The sequence below is a fragment of the Talaromyces rugulosus genome, chromosome II (assembly GCF_013368755.1).
Source record: "Talaromyces rugulosus chromosome II, complete sequence".
In the NCBI taxonomy this organism is placed as follows: domain Eukaryota; kingdom Fungi; phylum Ascomycota; class Eurotiomycetes; order Eurotiales; family Trichocomaceae; genus Talaromyces; species Talaromyces rugulosus.
Genome location: NC_049562.1, coordinates 4760961 through 4784740, shown reverse-complemented (window position 1 = coordinate 4784740; position 23780 = coordinate 4760961). Strand labels below are relative to the sequence as shown.

General features: G+C 50.2%; 8 protein-coding genes across 8 annotated transcripts; 4 read left to right on the top strand and 4 right to left on the bottom strand.

Moving 5' to 3' along the window:
- Nucleotides 1–652: 652 nt before the first annotated feature.
- TRUGW13939_04120 (uncharacterized protein) lies at nt 653–2578 on the top strand (the record flags this gene model as incomplete). The annotated part of the gene is made up of 3 exons (XM_035487297.1): nt 653–1258; nt 1318–1946; nt 2005–2578. 3 exons carry the CDS (start codon nt 653–655, stop codon nt 2576–2578), a joined length of 1809 nt encoding a protein of 602 aa, XP_035343190.1.
- Nucleotides 2579–2943: 365 nt separating this feature from the next.
- Nucleotides 2944–3768, bottom strand: TRUGW13939_04119 (uncharacterized protein; the record flags this gene model as incomplete). Its single annotated transcript, XM_035487296.1, has 1 exon — nt 2944–3768. One exon carries the CDS (start codon nt 3766–3768, stop codon nt 2944–2946), a length of 825 nt encoding a protein of 274 aa, XP_035343189.1.
- A 439-nt stretch (nt 3769–4207) lies between these two features.
- Nucleotides 4208–5629, bottom strand: TRUGW13939_04118 (uncharacterized protein; the record flags this gene model as incomplete). The annotated part of the gene is made up of 1 exon (XM_035487295.1): nt 4208–5629. The coding sequence occupies one exon, from the start codon at nt 5627–5629 to the stop codon at nt 4208–4210; it is 1422 nt and encodes a 473-aa protein (XP_035343188.1).
- Nucleotides 5630–6559: 930 nt separating this feature from the next.
- On the top strand, nt 6560–7489 carry TRUGW13939_04117 (uncharacterized protein; the record flags this gene model as incomplete). The annotated part of the gene is made up of 2 exons (XM_035487294.1): nt 6560–6803; nt 6864–7489. The coding sequence occupies 2 exons, from the start codon at nt 6560–6562 to the stop codon at nt 7487–7489; spliced, it is 870 nt and encodes a 289-aa protein (XP_035343187.1).
- An 887-nt stretch (nt 7490–8376) lies between these two features.
- On the top strand, nt 8377–12679 carry TRUGW13939_04116 (uncharacterized protein; the record flags this gene model as incomplete). Its single annotated transcript, XM_035487293.1, has 7 exons — nt 8377–8688; nt 8743–9132; nt 9187–10189; nt 10951–11021; nt 11079–11402; nt 11469–11838; nt 11901–12679. 7 exons carry the CDS (start codon nt 8377–8379, stop codon nt 12524–12526), a joined length of 3096 nt encoding a protein of 1031 aa, XP_035343186.1. The 3' UTR covers nt 12527–12679.
- A 282-nt stretch (nt 12680–12961) lies between these two features.
- TRUGW13939_04115 (uncharacterized protein) lies at nt 12962–14645 on the bottom strand (the record flags this gene model as incomplete). Its single annotated transcript, XM_035487292.1, has 2 exons — nt 12962–14131; nt 14199–14645. The coding sequence occupies 2 exons, from the start codon at nt 14643–14645 to the stop codon at nt 12962–12964; spliced, it is 1617 nt and encodes a 538-aa protein (XP_035343185.1).
- A 4514-nt stretch (nt 14646–19159) lies between these two features.
- TRUGW13939_04114 (uncharacterized protein) lies at nt 19160–20254 on the top strand (the record flags this gene model as incomplete). Its single annotated transcript, XM_035487291.1, has 1 exon — nt 19160–20254. The coding sequence occupies one exon, from the start codon at nt 19160–19162 to the stop codon at nt 20252–20254; it is 1095 nt and encodes a 364-aa protein (XP_035343184.1).
- Nucleotides 20255–20441: 187 nt separating this feature from the next.
- On the bottom strand, nt 20442–23323 carry TRUGW13939_04113 (uncharacterized protein; the record flags this gene model as incomplete). Its single annotated transcript, XM_035487290.1, has 4 exons — nt 20442–20547; nt 20602–20771; nt 20833–23138; nt 23200–23323. Coding segments are annotated over 4 exons (2706 nt in total), but the record flags the coding sequence as incomplete, so codon positions are not given.
- Between the last annotated feature and the right edge of the window lie 457 nt (nt 23324–23780).

Genomic DNA, 23780 nt, shown 5'->3' with positions numbered 1-23780 from the left:
GGAGCCCCAGTTCGACACGATACCGGTCAAGAGGGAAATAGCCTCGCGGGGAGGCGCCAAGGAGATAGTCGAGGAAGATTTATCTCCCTTGAGCAAAAGAATCAGGGCGTGTAAATACTGGAACTTGAAGCTATTAATCTATAACCATATTTTCAGGAAGACTAAGAATGCCTCTGGCCATTGTCGTTGGTTATGAAAGAATGCTGCTGGAGATTGATCGCCTAAGAGGCCTTTGGTCTTTCAATACGTAGGCATTCGCCACTGTTCTGTGTAATACATACACGTGTATTTTTAGTCTTTATCGTCTCTCAGCTTATTTTTTGTGAAGGGCAGTTTTCCAACTGTATTTAGTAGTTAGTATCAGAATAGATCTCCACTTGCTTTTTTATGAAACTAAGAAAACGAGCTGCTCTGAAGTCTTTGTTCTAGGAGATGTAAGTTAGACTACATGGCTTTGATTCTCAGCGGTCAAGGGTCATGTAAATATCCAGCATCAATTGATGTATAACTTAGGGTTAAGGGCGGGTGGAGCCGCGATAACCGGCGCTATGTTATTCCGCTGGGGAGGATCTCCGGTTTTATTATTTTGTCGGGACCAGCATCAATCAACACGCCGCATCGAGATGTCCATGACTGCACGCTGATCGTAGAGATGCTAGCTTCATCTTATATGAAGCCGTCGGCGCCTTCGATTGGCCTGCTCCGTTTCCTACGGTCCCAGTCCGATCTGGTCCTTTTCTTCACAACAAACCCGACAACCAAGACCGGCAATTCGCGCGTCGCAAGCGAGAGACGATGGGAGAATCGCAGGACCAAACACTTCAGCTGGACCGCTCTTCGTCCGGCTTCATGTAAAGCGCAGCTCGAATCTTCACTGTTTCCGCTACAGCGTGGTCTGAAACATTCGAACGCGAACCGGAACTCGTCACAGCTGATGCGTTTCCCAACCGTGCCTTCATTGTCGAGAAATCACCCCGCTCCCTGCTTTTCTGCCTCGCGATCTGCCTCGACAGAAACCCGCAAATGGTGGCGCCGATGGTATGCCAATAGGCAATCATATTTGAGATGGGTCTTGGCGAGATCCCCTCCGGTCACAACATTCACGGACGAAGGTGCGGAAGGGAATCTCTTCAATTTGGGACGAACCCTTGCTGCAAAGACACTAAATGAGCCTCGACTGCGCTGCACCGAGTTTGATGAAAATGGCAATGTCACCCTGGTGAATGGAGAGTTTCGGAAGAGTGAGCTCATCGCAAAGGTTAGTTTTATCCGGTTGCTTTTCATGGACAAATTGGCGCTGACTCGCGTTTTGGATAGTACGGACTTTTGACACGAGATCTGCGGAAAATCGATTCCTCGGTACTTCCTCACATCCTTGTCCGACCGAGCGCAATCCTCATCTCCCTTCTACATCTCCGTGTCTTGATCAAGTCTGATCGTGTTCTCGTCTTCGATGCGTACGGTTCGTCAAATTCATATACACAATCGGTGTTTATGTACGATCTAGAGGGGAAATTAAGACAGCGCCAACCTCAAGGAGCCGGGACGTTGCCGTACGAGCTACGTGCCCTAGAGGCAGTTTTGATAAGCGTGACTAGTGCCTTGGAAAGCGAATTCGAAGGTGTTCGCGAACCTGTGGTACGAGTCTTGCGCGCTCTAGAGGAAGACATTGACCGGGATAAATTAAGACATTTGCTTGTGTATTCGAAGAAGCTGGGTAGTTTCGAGCAAAAGGCCCGTCTTGTGAGAGATGCAATTGATGATATATTGGAAGCGGATGACGACCTTGCGGCCATGTATCTGAGTGAACGCGCGCGCGGGGAACTCCGAGAGGAAACCGATCACCAGGAGGTCGAGATGCTGCTTGAATCGTATCACAAGGTCTGCGATGAAATTGTCCAAGCCAGTGGAAACTTGGTCACGGCCATCCGCAATACAGAAGAAGTGTACGTTTGGGCTTGTTATGTTTTACACGGTTTCATTTCCACTGACATTGTTAAATAGGGTCAAGGCGATTCTAGATGCGAATCGCAATTCGCTGATGCTTTTAGACTTGAAATTTAGCATTGGAACACTCGGACTTGCAGCAGGCACTCTCGTCTCAGCCCTGTACGGGATGAACTTGAAGAACTTTATTGAAGAGTCCGACCTTGGCTTTGGAGCAGTCTCTGCGATCTGCTTCCTCTTCACTATCGTTGTGAGTCTATACGGTCTCGCAAAACTACGCAAACTGCAACGGGTTAGGATGTGGGGAGAAGGCATGGATTCTGCCGGTATCGGTCCGCTTGGGAATCGCGGTCTATTGCCTGGCAATCGAGGCAACTGGCGCTCTGATGCAATGGAGCCTATGCTGGCTGGTCTCCCCGGCGAGGCACGGTCAGATCGACTAAAACGACTCAGAGAGGCGGTTAATCCTGCTGCATCCAAGGCTTCTGGCTCTGCCGAAGCAGCTCGCCGTTCAGCGGCCGCACGAAGTCTCCGCGAGAAATCAGGTGCCCAGTCTGAAAAGAAGGCTAATGATAACACCGAACAGGCCGCTCCCAAGCCTGACGCGCCAGTCGATAAGAGTGAGACATGAAAAGACTATATGACATGTTTGAAATCGCTTGGCGTTGGGGATTTGCAGTGGCTGGAAGAGATTCAAAACATATAAGGCGTTATTATCCTTGTTTATAATTATCACCGTCCCTTCTCACTGTGCAGTATCATGTACATGTATTATATACCAAATTTAACTCTTTTGTACATATCATTATCGCCATTATTATAAATCAATGTCTGTGCCCGTACCGACATTTGGAACTTTAGGAAATATCAGACGATATAATAAATTTGGTTTAATTATACTGATAATAACACCAGTTGACCCGCCAGCTTCAACCGCTCTATCAAGTCTTATCTCGTCTTAAAAAATCCCAACCCGCATCATATTTTCGACTCACGTCACAGTCCAGTCCACATCTTGACAACAGCTGCCGCATAACGTTCCTTGTCAACGCTCATATGCGCACAATGCGAACTGCCCAGAAACTCGAGCTCGTCCACACTCCATCCTTTCCTTCTTGCTTCTTTTGCGTGCAAGTGTACATATGTCCAGTTGGTCACTAGATCATCCTTTGAATACAAGTAGCAAATACTTGTCGTGTCGACATAATCCTGGTCCAGGAAGACTCGGCGCATCACCCTCTGCGAATTCTCCTCTCGGCCTATAGCGTACGAGGCCCATATCGGAAGCAGCACTGCATGAGCAAGCAGCGAGACAGCAGCTCGTTGAACTATGGGCCGCGGTTGGGATACGACAATTGCCTGGTGTGTCTGCCTGTACGTTCCGCCGTCGGGGCTGCTATCCATGATAATGCCGACTAGAGGGAGCGGCGCATTGGTGGCTTCTCGCAGTAAGAAGAGAAACTGAGTCGCTGTCAGACTACCACCATTGGAAAACGAATGCAGCATAATCTTGGGCGCTCCTCTTGTCGAGTTGGGGCTTCGTCGGAGCAGTCCATCATTGAGCAGGAATTGCACGGCAGGTTTGATAGAAGCCCGCTGCCAAGCGTACGGACTGATCAGGTCTGACGAGGAGCATTGGATGAGTAGAATGCGAGCCTCTGGAGCAATGGTTCTGTAAAGTTCGAGGTATCTGGCAATGGTTCGGCATCCCCCGTCGGCCCAGCTGCAGATGATAACCAGCTGGTTTGGCGTCGATGGCTCGGGGGTGTACAGCGAGACCCGGGATCCAAGGCTCTTCAAGTCTTCGAAGGATATTGGCATTTTGCAGAAAGGCGGGATTTGCTTTGTTCGTGCGACATATTAGGATTGTTACCGGCTTCAATAATCTTGTTGTCTTCTCGTGTGACTAGACGGAACTCTATCCCTGGAAGAACAAAGAGATAGAATTGGGATATGACGTCTATGACTCGCCTACCCATTCCAGCCGAGGCTAGACAGATCGATCAGTGCCAAAATAGCTGCCAGCTTCACTGTCAAGTAAAAAGTAACAAGACCAACAATAAGCAACATTTGAATGCGTATGGTTGGTTACCAAGTAGTCGCATCTTACCCGCATCAACACCGAGGGACTGGAAATGCGGGGCCTCCCCGGATTTGAGATTTGATCAAGATAACGCTATTCTTTCATTTAATTGAACAAAGATATAATACATGCGACTATTACTGCTGCGTAAATAATTCGTACAAAGTTCGTGTCTCGTTAAGCATGGAATCCTTCCCACTCGAAGGAAGTACACCCATTTTCTTCTATATCCCTGTTGATCCTTGTCAAGATCCACCCGGATTTGTGTCGTCTTCCATCAGACGTCGGTGGGCGCTTTTCGCCTAGGCGATACGAAAACGAGTATGAGCATCTCTGCGCTAAGAAGTCGTACGAGTACTGCATGCATCGATGGTACTCGGTGCATGCGGCGGCGCATTTATCATAAGACTGATAAGCCTCGGCTTGGACCAGCGTCATATCATCCTCTGGTATCGGGCGCTCAGCCTTTTCATCTGGTGGTTTGATATGCGCATCGTCTGAAAAATTGTGCCAGTCTTCGCGGTCATCGCTATCTCGAGGCAAGGAAGGAGCCACGAAATGTTGGTACATGTCGGCATACGAGATTGGCTGTGTTGGATCCTGCCGCTGCTGCTCATACTGCCAGAGAGCATCCACGTCGCTGGGCGTTACATGGTGCAGAGAAAGCAACGGTTGGCACCAGGATCTTTCGGCACTGTGGCGTCCAGGCCCGAAACGCACCGCGTTTGGCCGTTCGCTTTGGAGCATCGGCTTGTAGGGGATTAAGTCGATGCCTTTTTCTTGCAGGGCCTTCATCAGCACAAAGTCTCCATAGGTCTCTTTCTGCGCTAATTCGTCGTAACGTGATGTAATATCAGGGTCGTTATCAAGGACTTGGGACATGGCCGCTCGAGATATCACAATTCCACTTCCTCCGTGGGCGAAGGGTTCGCTCTTGAAATAGGACTGCTGGCCGAGATACTGAGGCGTATTGGGGTCAAGTTGCTGCAACCACAGTATCACATTTGTCCATAGAAGATAGGTATCGCCTTCGAGGAATATATACCAGTCATGGCCTGGTCGCATCTCCCATGTCTTCTTCAACATGTGTATGAACTTGTAGCGATCCAGTTTCCATGCCGGCGGCCTAGCGTCGCGTAACGCCCGCAAGTCTTGTCCAGAGTTCTGGTATTCTTGTATTTGACGGTAGTAGTCAAAATCAGGACCATTTTTAATGTCTGGAGCAACATCGGCGAGGGCATCGTAGACTTGGTACGGGCCGAGCGTCTGGGCGAGATCCGAGAAAATCAGAGGGTCCTCGGCGCATTGAAGTCTGGCGAGGAGCTGCATGGGCAGCTTGTCGTAGATGATATTTGCGCCTGTCTTTATAGCCACAGCGACATTAGGAGGATCGGGAACGGCGCTGCAGCGCCGATCGGTGGTGGGTTGAGCTTGTTGCTGACCGGGGTTAGTATGATGCAGTGGGCGAACTAGGCTTCCCCCAAGACTGCCATTGTGAAAGGCAGTGAAAGACAGCACGACAAGTGACAGCAAGAAAACAGCAACGATGACGTTGAATACATTGCGGGGCACAGCGGGGAGCAGTCGAGAATGCTGCATATCTGAGGCCGCACAAACTTTTCTAATGGCTACAGCGTCCTCTTATTTGCAGTCACTTGGCGGCTTCCACGAGCCTGTGGTCCAATGTGAAGTCTGCCAACGTGGCGATCCCAGCATCGGTGATGGAGGACGTCTGATCGAGATAGATCATAGAAGGGAGTCGAGATGAGTTGTTGTTGTTTGTTTGTTTTTGTTTGCGTTGTTTGCCTTGGAGATTATACACTAGACCCGAAGAAGATTAGGGCGGCTTTCCTAGCACGTGGATTACCAGGACGTCTGCTTAAAATAGACCGGTAAGCGGGAGTTTATCTTCCCAAACAAAATCAAGGACTGACCTGACTCGCCACCAGCGACAACAGCGACTATGGCCTATTGACGGACGCTCAGCTGAGTGAGCACTTCGCACTTGCAAAGCCACTACCACGGACACGGCTCCGCGAACGGAAAAAGGAGTCGTGACTCGTGAGGCTTTTCTTAACACGGGATTTTAAAGTCTGGCTATTTTAGGCTTGGCATCTGCGTTAATCGCTGTTTTGACTAGCCATATTCCACGCTGATTGGTCAAGAACCCACATACTCTCATACTACTGGCCAGTTCCCCTTCTTCAGACCCCAAGCTAAGCCTTCCTGGGAAAGCGGGTCGTCCAATAGGACAAGTGGTGTCTCCTAGCCTGAGCCTAATTTAAAATAAGCGGATGGTTAGAGTTTACCAAGGCTAGAGGGCTCTATGTCTATTATTGCTCGCTAAGCTGTCGCGAGTCGGACTCGCTACTAGTAACGCTTGGTGGAACGGTGCCGTTCATATGAAGACGAGAGCCCCCATTCCTTCACGCTGTCAGGCTCTCCGCTGGCCGCTAGATGACCCAACCGCGTTTTCCTGTCAACCTCACACATAAACTGCGACTGATCTCATCGCTCCAGCAGTCAGTCATGTTGGCCTGGAACCTGTTCGGGTGCCTCTGGCTCCCGATCTGGTCGCTCCTATGGTCGCTCAGCCTGCAGCAGGATGACACCTTTGCCTTCGTGAATCCTCCGCCCAGCCAGTCGTCCATCTCCGACCCGGTCTACGATGTCGGCGACCCGATCGATATCCAGTGGGTTGGGTCCAATACTTTTGTTTCCGTTCGTCTGGTTCACTGGTTGCCCAACGCGGATGAATTCGTCTATGTGTTTGGTAGGTCCAGAGTATCGACTATTGCTGCCGTATCGCATCAACTAACCAGCTTCCTGTTAGACAATGTCACGAATCTGGGAGGCCACTTCACCTGGGTTATTAACCTGGGTAGTATGAACCTTAGCATTTCCGACAAATTCTTCTTCAACATCTTTGTCGAAGGAGAAATCACGCCGCGCGCCGTGAGCCACAATATCACCCTCGCCAACCCTTCCACCTCTACCACCTCTACCACCTCTACCACCGCATCGGCGACTACAACTCACACCACCCTATCTACTTCGACGACTGCTACCTCCACGACTTCGGCGCCAGCATCCACGACAACCACGTCAGTACCCACAACCTCTGCCGCGTCCTCTAGCAGTGGCTTAGACACAGGAGCCAAAGCAGGCATCGGTGTTGGTGTTGCCGTCGGTGCTCTCGCCATCCTCGCAATTGGTTTCTTCTTCTGGAAACGATCCCGTGCAAACAACGCCACAGCAGGAGCAGGAGGAGGAGGTGCGAATGCCCCGCCGCTCAACTATCAGCCAGTCAACCAGCAGGCGCATTCGGGCTATTATAAACCTCCACCACCAGCTCCGCTGTCTGAGTTATCAGAAGGGACATCGCGTCAGCCCCCGTCTGAGCTGTTGGGATCCGGGCCGCCTACAGCCCATGAAATGCCAGACACCTCTAGGGCCTAGCAGCCCTGTCTGTTTGTAACGAGGGAAGATATAACGGAAGAATCCGTAAGAAAGACGAGGGGGAAAAATCGACAATTCAATGGGGGAGGGTTGGCGCGAGGAAGACGAAGAGTTACTTGTTATTTTTTGTTGAGTGTCGTTTAAGCCGGTTTATTGCATATGATAAGATACTAATGTATACCCTACATACTTGTAAATAGAGCATTCCATTCTTCTTTGACATATACATTATTACATACCTGTTGATAACATTTGGCCGGCGATCTTCTCGAACATGCAGTACGACCTTGAGTAGATCTGACAGGCGGGACACTGCATAATCCGCATGTCAGCCGTTGCGCGTGGCTGCTACCTAGTACCGAGACTTCCGGCCACGACAATCCCAACAAGATACCACTTATCTGGTATATAAGCAATTTTGTCGGTCACAATAATCTCCGAGAAGTCGGAATAAGCGAAGACGGCATTCGGGGGGAGCCGACGCTAGCTGCCCGAAGCGGCTAGTCCCATCTGGTAGCATGCGGTCACGTGACTCATGTGCCGACTAGCCGGGGCGTCTAGCCAATACCACCAAGCGACAAAGTCTCTCCGCAAAGCCCAGTTTCTACGAAGTCTCGTTTAGTGTGGGCCATCGCGTTCGTTTGTCGGACTTAGCGGGGTTAGACTATAGGGAGATTATGCACAATCTACAGCATAACAATCCTGGCGATCCATCACGGCGCAATGTTACCTAAAGCGCTCGCACCCGAACACCGATCGCCGTTGGCGGATTTTTATCCTCTCGCGGTGACCTTTTGGATCTGTCAAATAAATACACCCCGGGCCCTCTACCATGCCGTAAAGAAACTTCATTGTCCCATATACTCTGTTCGAGGCAGCCCCACGTGATGCCGGACATTGAAAAGGTCAACACCGCCGCATCGAGGCAGTCGGCCCAGTCGCAGTCACAGAGACTGGAGGTTTCGCAATCGATAACAAAAGTCTACTCGGCACCTCACATCGATAACCAGTCTGCCTTTTATGTGACGGACGGAAACGACGGCGACGAAGGTGGCGGGAACTTGGACCGTACAGCCCCCTCCTACACCAACCACGACGATTCTAGCAGCCAGCAAGATCTCGAGAATGGCAGTCAGGTTGCCGAATTACAAAAGGCCCAGACGGCCAAATCCCAACGCTCTGAAAGGGATCCTAAATTAGTCAGTTTAGAGTCAACTTTGGAAACGAGGATCTATACTAACACCTTTTTTTAGGTCGCGTGGAAAGGAAACGACGATCCCGAAAACCCCAAGAATTGGCCGATGAAAAAGCGATGGGCTGCGGTTTTTGTTGTTTCATGCTACACACTGATTTCGCCGGTGTCTTCCTCTATGCTTGCGCCGGCTCTACCGTCCATCGCAAAAGACCTCCACATCGAGAACGAAATCGAACTCGAAATGACGTTGTCGATCTTCGTCCTTGCATACGCTATCGGGCCTCTGTTTTTTGGGCCTCTTTCTGAAATATACGGCCGCGCCATTGTGTTACAATGCGCCAATATGATTTACCTGGTCTTTAATATCGCTTGTGGTGTGTGTCAGACGAAAGGTCAAATGATTGCCTTTCGTTTTTTGTCTGGGTTAGGCGGTAGTGCTCCGCTTTCGGTATGTCTTGAATCGAAGTACTTGGGCTGCATCATATCTAACATAAAGCCCTAGATTGGCGGTGGGGTCATGAGTGACTGCTTCCGAGCAGAAGAGCGAGGAAAAGCGATGGCAATCTACAGTCTTGCGCCGCTTTTAGGGCCTGCAATTGGTCCAATTGCCGGTGGTTTCGTTTCCGAAAACACGACCTGGCGATGGATTTTCCATGCCACGTCCATTGCCGATGGACTCATTCAAGTCGTCGGGATCTTTATACTCCAAGAAACTTATGGACCAACATTACTGCAACGTAAAGCCAAGAAACTGCGCAAAGAGACGCAAGATCCAGACTGGCATACCGAATTCGATAGCCCGCAGCGTTCCCTCACCAGCACTCTTAGTGTTTCACTGCGCCGTCCATTTATATTGATAGCGACACAACCGATCGTGCAAGCGTTGTCTGTTTTCATGGCGTACATCTACGGACTCATGTATCTTATGCTGGCATCCTTCCCCGATCTTTTTACCAGCCCTGAATACTATGGCGAGTCGGTTGGAATCGGAGGATTGAACTATCTTTCACTGGGCGTTGGTTTTTTCGTAGGTGCGCAGATTACTGCTAGGTCGAACGACCGGATCTACAAAAAGCTCAGCGCACGCAACAACGGTGTCGGACTGCCCGAATTCCGCACTCCTCTGCTCTTTCTCGGTGCATTTTTGCTCCCCGTTGGCCTTTTTATCTACGGATGGACCGCCCAGTACAAAGTCCACTGGATCGCGCCCAATATCGGGGCTGCGATATTTTGCATAGCTGCAATCATGTCCTTTCAGTGCATCCAGGTGTATCTGGTCGACACATACACGCGATATGCCGCCAGCGCCCTGGCTGCTGCCGTGCTGCTGCGGTCATTAGCCGGCTTCGGTTTCCCGCTTTTTGCGCCGTACATGTTCAAGGCACTGCATTACGGATGGGGAAACAGTCTAATGGCCTTTGTGGCTATAGGAATCGGGTTCCCAGCGCCGGTGCTTTTGTGGAAATACGGTGCAAAGCTGCGTAAGATGAGTCCTTATGCTGCTGGTTAATGGACTGTGTTTGGTTTTATTATAAAAGGCGAGATAGCATTGAAAAGTGTTAATATATAATACGTTTAATATGAAAAGTTTTAACGTTGTTTTGTTGCATTGCCCATTTCCCGAAATTGGCTGGCGTGAACGGACATTGAACGCGTAGCCCTCATTTTCCTAACTAGGAAAGTCCTGGAGTGTATGTAATTTTCGACTGGAAGATCGACTAGACGGAAGATTCCGGCTAATGCGACGGTTGAATATAGGTAATTTTTGCATACCATGCTAGCACACTTGATAGATAATTAATTTAGAGTCAATTGATGATAATTTCGACTACACACATATCAATCGGCAAGGATAATCCTGTCATATCATCCAAACCCCGGTATCGACTAGAAAACGCACCAGTCGATCTCTTGACGATTTTGGGCAGGTAATAATGTTAAGCTAAACTACGGATGGATTATTAGTATCCTACTAATCGCCCCGCCCACAGCACTCGAGCCCGAGTGAATTTGTCGACGTTAATCCGATTTTGTGCATCGGAGCGAGGACCGATATAATTAATTCCATTGATGATGGTGGACTAATAATTTATCCGATAAACTTTGGACCTTTTTGGGTTCCCCGCACTTTTTCCCGTTCTCCACTCATATCCAGGGATGAGTATATAAGATTAAGGATTGCCGTACTACGTGTACTCCATTGACTAACGGGAAAAAACAATAGAAAGAGTCCATTATTGTAAAATGAGATTTACTCTTTTCGTAGGGCTTCAAGCTCTCAGCAGCGTTGTTGTAGCGTTGGACAATGGCCTGGCTGTTACGCCTCAGTTAGGATGGGTACGTATTTGAAATTATTCCCTTCAAACTTGGGGCAGAAATTAACCTTCATACCAGAATACATGGAACTCGTTCGCTTGCTCCCTCAACGAAACCGTCATTCTCAACGCCGCCGAACGCATCGTCGCTCTCGGATTCAAGGATCTCGGCTACGAGTACATTGTGCTCGACGACTGCTGGTCTGCCGGCCGGAACTCGTCAGGCTATCTGATTCCCGACGGGACCAAGTTCCCTAATGGCATTGACGGGCTGGCTAAAAAGATTCATGGGATGGGCTTGAAGATTGGTATCTATTCTAGTGCCGGCACTCTGACCTGCGCGAGATATGCGGGTTCGCTGGGGTATGAGGAGAAGGATGCTGAGCTGTGGGCGAGCTGGGGTGTACGTTTTCTTCTTCTTCTTCTTCTTCTGATAGACAGAGGATAAAGAGAGATACTGACCGTCTAGATCGACTACCTCAAATACGACAACTGCTACAACCAAGGCGAAGAAGGCACTCCCAAACTGTCTTACGATCGCTACAACGCCATGGGTCAAGCCCTAAACAAGACCGGCCGACCAATCCTCTACTCCATGTGCAACTGGGGCAGCGATGGACCCTGGAACTTTGCGTCCACCATCGCCAACTCGTGGCGGACATCGGGCGACCTGCTCAACACGTGGGATCGCGTCGACGCAAACTGTCCCTGCGCGGATCTGGACGGGCTCGACTGTAAAACTCCCGGGTTTCGCTGCTCGGTTCTGAATGTGCTCAATAAGGCGGTGTACTATGTCTCCAAGGCGTTTCCGGGGGCGTGGAATGACCTAGACATGCTGCGTAAGATGAACCAACCAACTCCTCGGGACTATTCGAAAAAGCTACTAATGTCTTCCCTGTAGAGGTCGGCAACGAAGGCCTCCAAGACGAGGAAGCAGTCGCTCACATGAGTCTCTGGGCAGCCTTCAAATCGCCGCTGCTAATGACCAACGTCATGACCGACATCGACGCGCCGACACTTTCCATCCTGCAAAACCCGGCCGTGCTCGCCATCTCCCAAGACCCAGCGGGCTCCAGCGTCAGCCGCATCTGGCGCGACGGTGAAATGCAGCTGTTCAGCGGCAGTCTGACGGGCGGGGACCAGGTCGTTGTGCTGTTGAATGGCGAGTCAAAAACCCGCGAGATGAGCGCGACGCTGCAGGATATCTTCTGGGAGAGCGGGGTGGCGGGCACGGCGAGGCAGGTGCAGCAGGCGTGGGATGTGTATGATCTGTGGGCGAACCGGATGGATAATGCGACTGCGAATGCGATTATCAATGGCACAGCTACGGACAGTAACAGGTTCAATGCCACGGCGCGCGGAGGCGCAAAGCACGTATATGCACAGGTGCCAGCGTCCACGGATAAGTGGTTGATGGGATCAAAGGTGAGCAGTGTGCAGTCGCGCGGGACAGTCAAGGCGAGCGTGCCGGGTCATGGGGTCGCGCTGCTGCGTCTGCGCGCTAGGAATATTAACGATGAGCTGTAAGCCTATAACAACTGTATTGACCGATGTCACCGTTTATGGGCAGTCCAGAAGAGCAATAATAACAACAACAATAATAATAATAATAAAAGCAATAACACGTAACGTACCCATACGTAACAGGCAACTTACATGTAATAATATACATAAGGTTAAGCCCCCGTCAGCCGCGTTACATTAGCTCCAAGTCCCGATGGAACGTCAAGCACGCTGTTACATGGAATAGAATTAACAAAGGTTTGCAGGATCAATGATTGCCAAGATAATTTAATAGAAAACTCGTATTATTACATTAATACTGCGTAAAATATCCCATCCATCCAAAAAGGGGTATATGCAGACGCCTGACCACTTGGAACAACACTCAAGAATACATTTCCAATAGATAAATATATAACAAATTAAATGAATGAGAGATGCTACCCACTACCTAACCGCTTAGGCAGCCTGCTTAATGTCTTCTTGCTCAATGACCATGCCCTTCTCAGTGGCGAAAGTAGTGTGTGGGCGCCACTTGGCAGAAGTACGAGGGGTGGTTTCCTCCATCATCTTGTCGACCTGTTCGAGCGACAGGCCCTTGGTCTCGGGAACCAAAAAGTACGAGTACAGGAAGCAGGCAGTGCAAGTGCCACCCCAGACAAAGAAGACGGACGACTTCATGTTGCCATCCTGGGGCTCAGTACCAACCATGTACGGGGTGATGACGGCAATGATGGTGTTCCACAGCCAGTTGGAGGCAGTGGACAGAGCAACACCGCGAGCACGGACGGGGATGGGGAAGATTTCACCAATGAGAATCCAGGCACCAGGACCCCAGGTCGAGGCGAAGAAGAAAATGTAGATGGCAATGAAGGCGACCTGGGCGTTGACGGCAGAAATGTTGTTGGCAATGGTCTCCCCGGCGGCATCGGTGTGGGTCTTGTTGAAGCCCACGGTCACACCGATGATGGCGACGATGAACTGGCAGATCAACATACCAAAGGCACCGAAGATCAACAGTGGGCGACGACCGAACTTCTCAACGGTGTAGAAAGAGATGGGGGTGGAGCACACGTTGACGAGGGTGAAGATCAAGGAGATCAAAAAGGTGTTGCTGATGGCACCGGTAGATTGCAGGAAAGAGGTGGAGAAGTAGAAGATGAAGTTGACACCAGTCCACTGCTGCATCATCTGCAGAGAAGTACCGAGGATAGTACGACGAAGGTTAGACTTTTGCTCCCAGAGGCTACCAGAGAAGCAGTTCATCCAGCTGCCAAACCAGCCAGAGTCGGGGATGATGTGGCGTTCATACTCCTCGTTGGCAATGATCTCGGCGATTTCGGCCTGGACGTACACGGAATCGGCAGGCTGGTTGCGGACGCGGCACAGAGCGGCGGTGGCATCTTCAATACGGCCCTTCTTGACGAAGTAACGGGGGGAGTCGGGGAGGAAGATCAGACCAATACCCAAAATCAAGGCCCAGATGAACTGGATGCCAATGGGGATACGGTACGAGCCAGTGTTTGGCTTGTTCTCAGTGGCATAGACAACGCAGGACGCGAGCAAAAGACCAATGGTGACGCAGAACTGGTAGCTCGCGACCAAGGCACCACGGACTGATTTGGGACACTGGCAAAAGGAAAAACAGATTAGTGTCTGTTCTAGGTAGACGGGAAAAAAAAAAAAGCAGACTCACAATTTCACTCATGTACAGAATGACAATGGCAGATTCGAAACCGACACCGAAGCCGGCAAAAAGACGGCCGGCGACAATGAGACCGAGATGGCTACCGCCAACGCCAGTGAGCATTTGAATAACAACACCAACACCGTAGACAGCGCAGCCGATGATGACAGTCCATTTCCGGCCAATGGCCTCGGCGACATCACCGGCGATCAGAGCACCGAAGAAAGTACCAGCAGACAAGATAGAGACAATAAGAGATGAGTGAGCGTCGGTCAGGGCGTCCTTGCCGGGGTCAATCAGGTTGATAAAGACGCCGGAGCCATTGACACCGTTGATGTATCCCGAGTCGTATCCAAAGAAGATACCACCGAAGGAGGCAAAGGCGCAGAGCAGGTAGGCGCGCCAGGTGACGGGAGCCTCGATATTGTTGACGTCCGCAGTAGCGTGGAGAGTCATGATGGCGGTGGGGGGAGGCGAAGAGCCAAAGGATGAGAAGGGAAAAAGATCGGTAGTAGGTGAAGGGGAAAAAAGGAAGGTGAGATTGAGGGGGAAGCCGGGGGATTAAATATAGGCGAGTTGTGATGGTTGCACGGAGCGCGGGGGGGACAGTATTATTGGGTACGTGTACGGCGTATTTTATTTTTTTACGGATTGGGGGTCCCCGCGTGGTGTCCCAGACTTGTCCCCAGGGATTCAGGGAAGGCGCGTCCGAGAGCGTGTCCCCGCCATGGGTGCGTGTCCCGAGTTCAGGTAATGAAACTATTCCCGCCTGGCCAAGAACGGCACCGCACTTGCCAGGTGACTTCTAGCCTCCGGTCTTGGCGCGGACCCGCCCGCTGAGTGGCCGGGCCTCCCCAGGATCCGCCCCGATCGGGCTTGGCATCGTCCCAAAACGGGAAACGCGCGCGGAGGAAGCGACCAAAGTGACCAAGTGAGTGGCGAGTCAAGTCTCTTAGTAGTTTTAGTATGCATCGGTGATGCGCGAGAATATTAATGGAAGGCCGCTGTGTCTGTGTCAGTGTCACAAAATGCGACGCTTCTCAGGAACGCTCGTGCCGATCAAAGCTTTTCCAGCGAGAGTTCCGCCATGTGCAATGGGCAATCCCTCTGCTAGACCGGAACCGGCATGGTCCGTCGGACTATTATGGCTTGGAGTTTCGCCGCCCCCAAGAAATGAAAAATAAAATAAAACGAAATGAAAAGGGACGGAAAAAAAGAAGCTTCGTCTTTGTTTATGCCGAAGGCGAGGTGTGGTCGATGATTCGACGAGTGCGAAATCCGACGGCTCGAACCCTTGGGCGGCGTCTGAGCACATCTACTTCCTCCAATCAGGGTCTGCTAGAACATGCAAGACACAATACTTCTCACGGTTGATGCCACAACTCGGCTCGGGTGAACTGACTTGTTGGGAGAGATTCGACGGCGAATCATCGGCATGTTTCAAAGTAAGAGCGATGAAATTACCTTTGGGTTCATCCCAGCCGCGCCTAGTCCGGATCAGGGCTAGCGCATCGAATAGAGTTTATTTTATTTTATTTTATTTTTGCCTGGACCCTAGCGCCATCCATGGGATGCTTGCAGCCTGACATGGTCGAACATGCTGGACTCGTAGTCAATGACATGCTATATTTACTTTTTCCCACAGGAATAATTGACTCAGTAATCAACAAGGTCATTGACTCACTTACAAAGTCACAGCTTTGGCGGTGGTCTGGGCGTGCGGTGGGGCCCAATCGGCGAATGGCAACGAATGTAACGGTGGCACTGGTCAGCTGTATCCGTGGTCTGTACGTATTATTAAATACGGACGGTACGCAAGTATGGCTTACAGAGGAGATGTCTCTCCACGTTTGCCCCAGACAATCGAACTTCTCCAGAAGACGCTTTTCTGCTCTGGGCTCCGGTCAACAGACAGATTCCTCATGTTAAAGATCATATCACTTGGTATCCAATGAGATGCAGTCTGACCACCGACTTCTCTTTTGCAGTCGGAGACTACGGCAGAAACCGGCCCATTTCTCGCTCTATTTCCAACACACGACAGTAAAGTATTATTCTTATCCTACTACTTACAGCTTCTGTTGATGTTTTCGTCACGTGGCCAAGGCGTGGCTGTGGAGTCCCGCCCCGGCTTCCCGATCGGTAGAAAAAGACCGGCCGCTTCTAGGCGGCATTCCGGCCTGCTTCGGCTTTTGCCATATTAATATTTATCCGTCCAAATAAATTAATTATTATTAATGTTCCCTGAATCGTTGAACGCTTCTAGTACCGCCGGCTGCGGAAAATCCCCCGGTCAACATTCAGATGTTATTTTTGCACGACTCAGCCTCCATTCCTCGGCTACCCGATTCGGGGAGAATCCGAAAGATACCGAAGACGGATACCTTAAATAAATAGCAAATATGTTAGCATCTATGGCGAGTGTTCGTGGTGTCGTGTAGTGATTCGTGAACAGCGCATATTATCAGAGCCTAAGCCCGATAATTTCCCGATACTTCAAACGTTAATATGCACTGTTTGAACCTACATGGTACAAATGTAGATAGATAATCGCAACCAGGCAGCAAGGCGTTCACAGCCATGATAACTTACACAAGCCATCTACATCTGATCGGACTGCTCGGAAATTTGATTTCTCTTTCTTGCTTCTCGCTGCCCAATCATTACGCCTACATTCGTGTGCTGTGTTGGCATGGTCTTGTTCGACATTCGACATTGGTAGCTGCATCCAGGTTGCTGTGAGAATCTGCTATTCGGATTTGCTCAGGCACTAAACATCAAGACAAGATCCTTAAAGATCATCGCTGCGCCAGTGCATTTAGCGTACCTCAGGGCCCAAGCAAGATCATCGGTGGTGTATATCGCCGGCCCAAATTCGCCGTTACTCCGTTGCAAGGTCGTAGGAAAACTTTCTGTGTTTCAGGATTGCGAAGTTAAAGTCTTGGCCACACGCAAGAAACGCCTGGGAAAAATGCTCGAGCGTTGACTACGTTTGTTTTCCCTTGAGCCAACTTCAACTCGACCTTCAGCCAGGCTTTGGTCGCTTGGCCAAGAGATGATGGACGTAACGTTCGAGTTAAGCACAGCGGAGACATTTCTATTAAGGTCTGTTAGGCTCGAAAAGACAAAATCAATAATAGTATTATGGATACGATGGTAGTGACATCTCCAGAGCTGCGTAACGCGGGGATATGGAGCTAGTCCCAATTAGGAAGCACCTGCCAGAAACCGATCTCACCATGCCAGACTCCTCCCAACTCCCACAAAGTTCTTAAACACACTTATTGTTGGAGTCTGCGGATAAACCATAGGTTTACTGCCCAAGAGACCAAAGCTCTTTTGGTGCAGCTGTCAGTGTTTATCAGTAGCACTTAAAGCTTGACATCACTTGAATCACCATCGCCAACGAGAAAGGAAGCCATGACTCGAAGATTCAACACCCGTCGATGAAAAGTCTGAATTCTCAGTCAATGACGTCGATCCGACAACGCTCGTTGTGAGTAGAGGCATCAAAGACTATACGGATCCCTAACCACAGATTCGAGCCAATACGGCTGTTTGACTGGGATTATCCCTAGGAAATCTCTGCTGACGGCGATGCGAACAAGGCAAGTAAGTCAATGATATTTCTATGCGCTATTTGCAGCATTTCTAATAAGCACTGTTCTTTAGGTTCCTCCTTGAAGATAATTGGCTCGAACATGAGTGTTTTCTAGCTATTCGGATTTAAAAATCCTGTTGAGGCAATTGGCGGCCCAGCATGCACAATTGGAGAAGAGATAGCAATCATTCCGAACATGCAGCTACTATCTTTTGCATGGCTACATTGAGTAAGGAAATGGCCCCTCTATTTGGTAACACTACGAAGGGCAAGACGAGCCTGAGAATTACCGCGCGGCACCAGTCTTTGAAATACCAGGGACGCTTCGTCTCGTCAATATCCTTTTTGCCGGCCGCAGACACTACCTGATGCAGAAGGTCGTGTTCAAATACGTCTACACGAGTACATGGCTGTACGAAGTTAGCTCAAGGGGAAACAAACGGGGAACAAATCACAGTCAACGCTCTAGTATTTCCTAGATGCTTCTTCTGAATGGTCCAGACTTTTGACTTTGCAAGCTGATGCGGGCTCAGGAGCAGGACCCGGTGCGACTGTTCAGACTGTGGCGGCTAGAGTACCATCGACCTGAAAATTACCACCTTTTCCCTCAGTGGGGATTATGGTTTTTTGGTCATAATTTTTGTATTTTTATGGCGACAAGTACGTACGTACTCCAGAGTCTATAGAGTTTGCTAGGGCTGTGGAGTCGGCCACGGCTTCCCGATCGGTCGCTGGGGCCGAAAAAAACACTGCGGGGTGATACCAACTCCTCCAAATTAATTCGTTATTAATTAAAGACCTATTCCAGTACCTACTACCGCTGGCTTCAGGATGTCACCCGATCGTTCGGATTCTATTTTAGCACGACTCCGCCTCCATTCCATTCCTCGGCTAGCCGACTCGGTCCGGTTATAGCCTGGTTTTCTCTTCACTATTTCCCTTTCCGGCTGGCTTGCTAAGCGATGACCAAGCATCGTTACCGATCTCTACTGCCGGTATTGCGCTAGTTTTGTCCTAGAGTATTATTGGTTTGCCTCTAGAGACCCGATATTATTGCCGGTCGTAGAATGATATATAGTCACTCGGTAATATTCACCCATCGGCTTCCCCGCATACTATTATTGCTTGGCAGGATTGAACTATTGATGACCTGCTGTGCGTGTGACCATTTCTAATATCTTGCTCGGGATTTCCGACCAATTTCAGTAGAATGACTAGCCTTGTCTCGCTAAATGTTGTTGGGTTGATGTTGGATATGTTGACGTTGGGCATGTTGATTTAGTAAGCTAATGAGGTCACGAGGGGCTCCGTCGCGGGGAAACATCAACACCACCACTTGACTGGTTGACACTGCCAACATGCACAAACTATGCTGGACCGCCTCCCAAACGAACTCATCTACCTGATCCTCGCCCAGCTCTCCTCCGACCCACCGCCCTCCTACGCCCAGCTCAATGCGCCTCCGAGCCTCGACATTGCGCGCGCCTCTGCAAGCCCGCTCAAGAACCTCGTGCGCGTGTCGTCGCATTATGCGGAGCTGGTGAGGCCGCTCCTATTTGCGCATTGCCGCTGTAATCTCGCTCGCATTGGGGATTTTCTTTCCTTTGTTGCCCGCTTCTCGCTTCAGCAGCAAATAACCTCTATCGTCGTCATCGCGCTCTCCTCGGATGATAACCCAGACGATGTCAAAGGCAGTGACGATACCTGGTGGTGTCATCTTCTGCGAGAAATCAACCCGTCGCGACTCACACTCCTCGCACCGCCCACTGTGATCGGGCAGGCGGTGGCGACAAATGTCATGAATGGGCACAACTGGGCCTTTGACATCTCCTTCCAGACTCTCTGTCTCGAACAAGATACTCAATCGGCCCAGGATACCAGTCCCTGGCCCACGCTGCTACACACCCGCCCCTGGAAATCAATCTGCTTCAACGAATCCTCCTCGCTCAAAGCATACAACCACTACGAATACTTCCGCCACCGCGTCCCCTCAATCTTCGAAGCCTGGGGCAACTCGCCTCGCGTGCTGACGCAAGGGACCATACTGCAGGGGGGGCTGGCCAATGTCACGCATTTTCGATATACCGCCGTGTTCCCCTTCAACAACCATATCTGGACGGTCCTGCGAGCCGTGCGAGCCCTCATGCCCAGTCTCAAGTCGCTGAGCGCGCAGCTCGCGCCGGACAGGAACAACCGCGTCCTAGAGACAGAGCTGCGCGGGTCGATGGACCCCAACGATCCCTGGATGGAGCTGTCGACGGGGTTTTCCCTGATGGCGAAGGTGGTGCGTGAGCTTGGCGAGAAGGGTCCCCTAGAGCATTTTCAGGTGTGTGACTACGATATCGAGGCGCTGCGCTCGAATCTTTCGGCGGTTATTGGTGCTGAGCTTGCCCCGAGCCAGTGGAAGCATGACGGTTACGGTACATGGATAAAGACCTTACGAATTGATGATAAAAATCCATAATTATATATGCATTCCACTGACTACATAACATCAACATACACGAGTCCATCTGTACGACCCGACAATTAGACCCCCGATCCCCAAACGCCATCTCATATCCAGAATGCCAAAGGTATATTCACCGAGCTTGAAAACCAGGAGCAAATAAAAAAAACAAAGTTACGCTGTAGATAAAATTTATGATTCTTTATTCGTCGTCCATTGGTGCATGGATTTCTCGGTGGGTGTAGGGCTTCGACACCGGAATACCCGCCTTACGTTTTGAGGCTGGCTTGGGTCGGGCAAGTGTGTATCTAAGAAAAGTAAATATTAGCCTTGAAAATAATCATCGAAACAATAAAACTTACTTGGAAAATGCCCTTGCCAGGGCTTTTCTGCAGCTGACTTTCTGGCTGTCAACAAACGAATCCACCGTCACAGCAATCGCCCGGTCAATATCTTGAGCCGAGCAGTACTCGGAAAGGCGCATTTTGCAAAATGACTCTGCAATACGCATGATTGCTTCCAAGTGACGCACCTGTACAGTCGTTAGTTATTCATACCTCCCTCCCAAATATACATCACGAGGATCATCTTACTGTGATCGGATAAGCACCAGTGGCCAAAGACTCCCGCCTCATGTCAGCAAATAGCCGGGCAACCTTGTCTTGATCGATTTGATAGAGCTTCGGGTTGCATCTCTCGCGAGCATAGAGAATATACTTCCGCAACAGCTCTTGCGGTATTTCTCCCTCCTTCTCCTCTTCTGATTTCCGCTTGGCGTCGGCTCGCGCTCTCTCCTCGTCTGGACGCAGAGGAAGGCGTTCTCCCTTGTTTCCAACGCGGTATCCCTCTTCATCAATGAGATCGCCATTCTTGTCAATGGTTCTGCCCAGGTTGTCCTTGAGCGGCTTCGGGGGATTGGCCCGTGAGTGCGATTCAACAACAAATTTGGCGAGCCGTTCGTCTTCTTCGGGCTGCACTGTGTCACGAACCACGCAAAGAATGTCAAAACGGGACAGGATAGGCTCCGTAAGGTCGACGTTGTGGGAGAATGGAATGGTACTGTTGTATCGGCCCCCAATTGGATTGGCAGCGGCCACAACAGCACACCGAGCCTGCAGGGTGGTGACAATACCGGCTTTGGAAATAGAAATCGTCTGTTGTTCCATAGCTTCGTGGATCGAAGTACGATCTTGGTCATTCATCTTGTCGAACTCATCGATCAGACAGGTGCCGCGGTCCGCAAGCACCAAAGCACCGCCTTCCAAGGTCCATTCACTGGTCAAAGGGTCACGTCTGACACTGGCAGTAAGACCTACTGCACTAGCTCCCTGACCTGTTGCAAACACTGCTCGGTGGGCACTCTTCTCAACGTATTTTAAGACTTGAGACTTTGCAGTACCGGGATCACCGAGTAAGAGAACGTTGATATCACCACGAATGGACATCTTTCCTTGAGCTTGTTTTCGAACTCCGCCAAACAACGAAAGCGCAATGGCGGTCTTGACGTCTTCATGGCCATAGATACTGGGAGCAATAGAGCGAACGATCTTGTCAACAATGTCGGGTTCTCTAGAAAGCAAACGGATCTGCTCGATATCTTGTTCGGTCAAATGGAATCCAGCCATCTGGTCGTGGGATTTGACAACGTGGTTGGCCTCGATAATCGTAGCGAAGACTGGGAATCCGTTTTTGTTGTTGAGTTGCGCATCGTAGCTGTTTCGGTAGATACCGGTAACTTCGACCTCGTCACCAGGCTTGGCGGTATCAATGAGATCTGCGAGTAGGATAACCTCGCGTTGGCGGGGAAGACGTCCAGCCGGGACTGAGCCAGGGGACTCCTGCAGAGTCAATTTTTGGTAGTTGCGATACACCGTCTTTTCCGAGTTCATGGTAAAGGGGCCGCGTGATTGACAATTCTGGCAGAATGAAATCTTCACCTCCTGAGCCGCCTCTTGCTGGAAGGGACCCAATGTGACATCACACTTGTTACATTTGAACATGACGAATTTCAATTGTGGAAAGACCCCAGTTCGTCTCGTGACGACACCGTTCACACGAACGAGGCAGTTGAGATGTGATTGACGAAGCTCTCTGAGTGAGTAGCAGAGCGGCAAATCAGTGATTCTCACATGGATCTCATTTTGGATATCAGCAAAATGAGGATAGTGATAAAGTGTAGTCTCTAGTGCAGCCTGATCAAAGATTTTCAAGACCTCGGTGGGTTCGTTGGCGACAAAGTATCCCAACACAGCCTTGGCTGCTACAAGATGGGCATAAGAGACCTCTAGAGATGCAGAGTTTACTTCACCGAGGGTCTTGATTCGCTCTCCATAAACCGATCGACCAGAAGCGTCGATAAACTCGGTCATAAAGGCCTTGAACTCACGGCCAATGGTACGCATGACCTGGGGCTGGAGAATCCATTCTGTGAGATTGGCGGCCTTTGGATCGGCCAATTCCTCGAGACTAAGCTCTTCGTCCATGATATCGTCCTGCATGTCCATTTCGTCACGGTCTTCGTCATAGTGGTGCCTCCTGCGGCGGACCTGACGGCTAAGATCCATGTTTACGTCTTCATCGTCGTCCTGGAGGAAGGCAGCTGGCATACGTCGACGACGTGCGAGCTCGCGATCCCGCTTGTCAAGTCGGGCTTCTAGCTGTCGACGGGTGGCAACATCGAGCTCTTCTTGGTCTTCCTCGTCGTCAATGTATTTGCCTCGATACTGTTGTGGTTCGACATTCTTGTTGTAGTCTCGTTCGAAGCTATCGCCAAACAGATCAATGCCATCCTCATCCTCTGCCATTTCCTCGATGTCGTCAATGTCTCCCAAGAGTTCCTCGTCTTCATCGCGGTCAAGTTCATCGTCGAATGGGAGCATTGGAGGCGACGAAGGCGGTGCTGTGGAAAAAAAAAATAATAAGCATCAAATCCCAAGGCTAGCTCCGAAGGATAAACTCACGACTCGACGGGGGAGCAACCGAGGAGGTCTCATCGTCGGCCTCTCTGTCTCTCTTCCGGCGATTCAAATTGCCCAGGCCGCGATTCGCAGCAGATGTGCTGGGCCGCAATGGCGAACTGCATCGCTGTCGGTCAGTCTCTGCAAGCAAAACAAAACAAAGGGGCTCTCTGTATCTGTCCGTCCTACCTCATTTTAGGCTGATTTATCAAGGTCACACTATTTTATCAAGTCGAGATGATGATTATCGATCCTGGAATTCAAAACAGATGCTGGGCAGAAAGCGGTATGAATGCACACAAAGGGCGGCTTAAGCTGAGGTGTTGAAATTAGCAGCGGGGCCACGACGCGACTCTCGCGTCGCGTCTCAATTATACCGCTTTCGGCTAGACTTTTCGCGCGACATTTGCAGTGCTGAAGCTTTGTTCTGTCGTACCACACCTAATCTAATCTATGCGAATTAGGGAAAGTATTAATTATTCTTTCATGTTCTATACAATTAGGATAAGCTGCTTTTATATACTCGTGTATATCTTGTAGAAAATATTCAACAGGGATTACATCTCAGAAGAAGAAGTAAATAA